Raw genomic sequence first — 4912 nt, 5'->3', positions numbered from 1 at the left:
TGGTTGGCTAGCCCTTCATGGAAAGCTCCTTACCGCCGATATGATTGCCATCCGAGGATGGCCTCACGATCCTCGATGCCCCTTGTGCCTCAGCGAGCCTGAGACAACTGACCACCTCTGTAGAAACTGCCCGTTCACGGCGGCCGTCTGGAACCTTATCAAATCTTGGGATGGCGACTCCTCCGATGACCGACGTCTTGACTTCCAATCCATATCTGACTGGTGGAATGACATGATAAAGGAAAAGCCGCAGAAAGAAAAGAAACGCATCAGCGGCCGGTTCTTATATGTACTTTGGAACGCGTGGAAGGAACGAAACCGGTGCATTTTCACTGGACAACGTCTTACCTACCTTGAGGTCGCAAGCATCGCTAACGAGGATATCCTCCAAAGGGATCGGGCTATAAATGGTTTCGGCCCGGTCATCCCGGCCGAGCCGGATTAGTTTTTCTTTTTGGTAGCTCATCTTTCACAGTGGGTTCTTGGCATTTTACCACCTTAAGATAAAAATGCCCTCTCTTTGTACAGTCTGGATCGTTTTGTTCCCTCTTGCTTAATGAAAAGGCAGTGCTCCTGCCGGTTGCTCCAAAAAAAAAAAATCTGTGACATCCTTTTCACTTTTCGGGTGCACTGTTTGCCACGTTTGCCATCAGGATTCAGGGCGCATTCCCAATTAGCCAAAAAATACACGCCTCTTACAGCATCTCTACAGCATCTCTAGCAGATCCCTTATATCGGCGTGCAAACATCGCGACGGGCCGATATGGGATTTTGAGCATTTTTTGGGCCAAAACAGAGCCTGCATCAGTGGTCTGGGCCGGATAATGGCCGCAACCCAAACCGCCAAATACCTGCATATATAGCGGTCGGCGAGGCCGATGAGGGCCAAACCCCATCTGCTCCTCCACCTCTCTGTCTCCCGCCGACGTGAAATCGCCGCCCCTCCGGCGAGCAATCAGAGCGATAGCGTGTAGATCGAGCGTCCCCACCTTCCGCCGGCGACGATGGTGGCCGGGTGCGGGCGTGGTGGCGGCCAGGTGGGCCACGGCGGACGCTTCACCGAGCGCGGTGGTAGCTCCACTGCTCCTTCACCCGATGAGAAGACGGAGGCAGAGAAGGAGAAGTCGGACGCAGCGCATCCGCGGTAGCTAACGCTACCGCAACTACGGTGTCGCCGCGCCACCCGCCTTCGCCAAGCGGGAGTCCGCCCGCTACCGCCGCGGCCACGAATCCTCCCCTTCAGCGGCATCGTCGTTGTAGATCCCCCGCCAGCGTCCTTCGACAGCGCTGGTGGTGAAGATGGAGGAGGACGACGCCGAGCCGGCGCGGCTACCGAAGCCACAGTTCGCGCCCGAGGATTACCTCGACGACGCGCAGCTAGAGCGCCTCCTCCCACATGTCGGCATGAACGCGGGGCTCGCGCCGGGCAATTTCGTCGAGGAGCGCGACCTTGCCACCGTGGTCGGCCTCGTCGAGTGTTCGAGCGAGCGCGACGCGGACAAAGCCACCGAATGGAAGCGCATCGCCGACGATCAGAGCCGTGTCTTCGTCGACCTCGGACGACGACGCTCTGATGCGCCGCCGGCACGGGCACAGAGCTCTGGTGAGTATCCCGGAGCCGATTTTGCTGTTCTAGATGTCGTGGCGGCGGATTCTTTTGTTGTAATGTAGTTCCATATAGGATCAAAGGTCTGAATGAAATGCAAATTCAGTCTTCCGCGCATTTTTTTTTAAATTTGCAGTTCTATATCGTATCTAAACTGCGAGCATGTTCTTCGAACCCCAAATTCGCATTGGGTTGTCCTGGATACCGGATTTTGGGTTTGGGGCTTGGCGCTTCTGCTAGAGATGCTCTGCTGGTTTGGGTTTTGCCGTTGATGGGCATCCCCTTTGGTTCCGGCACTCCGTGTAGTTCCGGAGCGGCTCGGTCATCTTCCCACGGCTCGGGAGCTACGGATCTTTCGAGTTTTTTGAGTGTCAAAAGTGTGGAACGGTTTCTGGTCAAGAACTTTGAACCTGTTCTTCAATGCAGCAAAGATCATCTCAATGGTGACTCTAAGGCTTGAGTGTCTCAGATTGAACAACTCTTTCGTATTCTGAGGTCGGTGCTTCGCAGAGAACTCGTTGAGGTGGTACCTTGTTTTCCTGAAGGGAGGTAGAATACCAGGTCAGCATGCATATCCAGCATCTCCAAGGTAGAACTTACCCTCAGGGATTTGCAACCCATCAGGCCTTGACAAGCTGTCGGCCAGGATGCTCGCATCATGAGCTGAACCATCCCACCCAGCAAGCACGTAGGTGAACCTCATATCAAAATCCACAGCTACTAGCACGTTCTGGCTGGTGTAGTGCTTCCTCCCGTAGAATGCTGCATACATTGATGTCGGTACCTTTGCAGTGACTTGAGTACCATCAATAGCCCCAATACAATCCTGTAAAAAAAATTAGTACATAGTCATGTTTCTGACAGTACCGCACATCTGATAGGTAGAAGGAATATGATTGTGTACTCATCCTGAAAATAGGGGAACCACTTGTAGCTGTTCTTGATCTTGGCTGGTGTGTTCGTTGATGCTGACTTGATCATTTCACCTCTGGGCTCCCCAATTACATACAACACCTGCTAGGGTAAGGTAGGGCGGCCTGATATCTACCAGTAGATGTACCATTCAGGAAACAGTTGTGGGCGAGAAGTAATATTGTCTCCCCACCCTCTATTTCTCCGGCCACGGCTGGCGGCTGCGCGCGGTGCCGAAATAGCCATTGACCGTCGCTGTTGCAGCAGTAGGGTCGGGGAAGCGATCAGTTGTAGTACTGTTTAGCGACATCCGGCACTAAGCTCGCAAGTCAGTCAATGCTCAAGAAGCCCGCGATCAAGCCAACTCTGGCCGGACGTCGGGACACGACTCCTCTCCCTACCTGGCCAAAGAACCACAGCTACCGTCCCAAGCACTGAGGCGAGGCGACCGAGGAAGAAGAATATCTAGATTTCTTCCGCCGGAGAATTCCAGAGAAATGTGCTACTAGTCCGGATATGTTAGATTAGTTTCAGTTGTGTGTTTGACAGCTTAGTAATCCTTGAACTTGAATTATGTTGTGCGGGGTTAGCAATTGGCGAACCCTGGTCAGCCTGCTTACGTCGCTGGTGTGCGTGTATCCACCGGCCTTTTGCCGTCACGCGGGCCATCCCCCCAGCCGGCTACCACATCTCTGTCTCAACAAAACGAACCGGAGACTTGTGCACCGTGGGACGCCGCGAGGCTGTTGACCCCTTCCTTGGCTGCGGTGCGCGCCTATAAAAACCCCCCGGCACCCGTCACTCATTGCCCATTCAACTCCATCGTCGCCGGCCTCAGACAGAAGCGTCACTCCGCAGGCCGTTCCAATCCAATCCATCCGGTTCCGGCTGGGTTAGATCGACTGCTGCCATGAAGGTGATTGCTTACAGCCGAACTGAATTGGGATTGATTTTCTGATTTTTTTTTAGTTGCTGCTGATTTTGTTTTGTTTTGTGACCGCTGACGCCGAGTGCAGAAGGTTGTGCTGAAGCTGGACTTGCACGACAACAAGCAGAAGCAGAAGGCCATCAAGGCCGTCTCCACCCTCCACGGTACTGATCCTCCGCTTCATCTTCGTCTCACCTTCTGTTTCTCTGGCTGGGGATTGGCCATATTTTGATCACACGCGCCAGTAGTAATCCATATCTGAATTTGTCCTAACAAATAGACTATCTCTAACTCTCAGGTATCGACGAGATCACCGTGGATATGAAGGTGCAGAAGATGACGGTGGTGGGCACCGTTGACCCGGTGGACGTCGTGGACAAGCTGCGCAGCAAGCTCTTCCCCACGGCGCAGATCTTCTCCGTCGGCCCCGCCAAGGAGGAGAAGAAGGACGGCGAGAAGAAGGACGAGGACAAGAACGTGGTGTACCCGCCGTACTGGTTCCCGCCGCCGCCGTACTACTTCGCCCACCAGGACGACCCCAATTCCTGCACCATTCTCTGATCGACGCGCGCCGCCGACGAGGAGGGGGAGATTCCACTGTACATATTGTGCATAGTTTAGCTGGACTGCCTGCCGATCGACCGGGACTCATCAGCGTATGGGTGATCGACGGCGTGTATCGTGTGTTATACATATGGCCCATGGCACCGGTGATATATCCGGCAGATGCGTATCTGCTGAGTTTGTCAAGTGCAAGTGTGCAAGTTGTGAAAACAAAGTTTGGAAATGGCAGATATATGGAATTACAGTTGACTTTTGCTTCAACTAGCAAGGTGGCCCTCGCATTGCGAGGGCATCATCTTCAATGTGTTCGAAAAATAAATGTTTGTTCTCGGCATGTAAATTATATAATTTCAAATATTATAATTCGGTATTCAGCATATATACTGTATATGAATTAATCTACATTAATATATTGATAAGCCTAATACTTTTTAAATTTAATGTTCTATAGGTCCATATACTATGAATGTTCTGAAATGGTGAATCTATCTTCTTTTGATTTTGTAAGAGAAAATGCCGTCGCATGCGCGGCCAGTATGTAGTGTAATTCTTTTTTCCATGTACATTACTATCTAGGGAGATTTATTTGCATTACCATAAAATATGCCCAGATTCCACGACAATGTTTGATGGGGTGCAAAGTTTAGGCCTAGAGGTGGGAACGATCCACTGCATGCATGAACTAATCAAAATCTTATTTCTCTTCCTCCATGATCAATTGAGCGCTGCAATTAGTTGCATGCACCATGTGGTCTTTGGGGCATTGCTCGCTCAGTATGGTCTTATTGAGCTAGATCTTGTGATTCATGTTGCGGATCTGATTTATTCGTGCATTCCATAGCAAAATAAGTCAGTGCATTTTCACCATCACGTCTGTCGAGTTCACCAGCCGAACAAACATG

General features: G+C 51.6%; 1 protein-coding gene across 1 annotated transcript; it reads left to right on the top strand.

Annotated features, from left to right (window-relative positions):
* Window positions 1–3349: 3349 nt before the first annotated feature.
* On the top strand, window positions 3350–4132 carry LOC124669230 (heavy metal-associated isoprenylated plant protein 39-like). Its single transcript, XM_047205889.1, has 3 exons — window positions 3350–3434; window positions 3535–3610; window positions 3745–4132. Exons 1-3 carry the CDS (start codon window positions 3429–3431, stop codon window positions 4005–4007), a joined length of 345 nt encoding a protein of 114 aa, XP_047061845.1. The 5' UTR covers window positions 3350–3428; the 3' UTR covers window positions 4008–4132.
* Window positions 4133–4912: the final 780 nt, after the last annotated feature.

The sequence above is a fragment of the Lolium rigidum genome, chromosome 7 (assembly GCF_022539505.1).
Source record: "Lolium rigidum isolate FL_2022 chromosome 7, APGP_CSIRO_Lrig_0.1, whole genome shotgun sequence".
NCBI classification, from domain to species: domain Eukaryota; kingdom Viridiplantae; phylum Streptophyta; class Magnoliopsida; order Poales; family Poaceae; genus Lolium; species Lolium rigidum.
This window is presented reverse-complemented; position numbering and strand designations above follow the sequence as displayed.

Coding starts and splice junctions, on each gene's coding strand:
- LOC124669230 (XM_047205889.1), top strand. Junction 3,611..3,744: donor GGCCGTCTCCACCCTCCACG/GTACTGATCCTC, acceptor TCTAACTCTCAG/GTATCGACGAGATCACCGTG.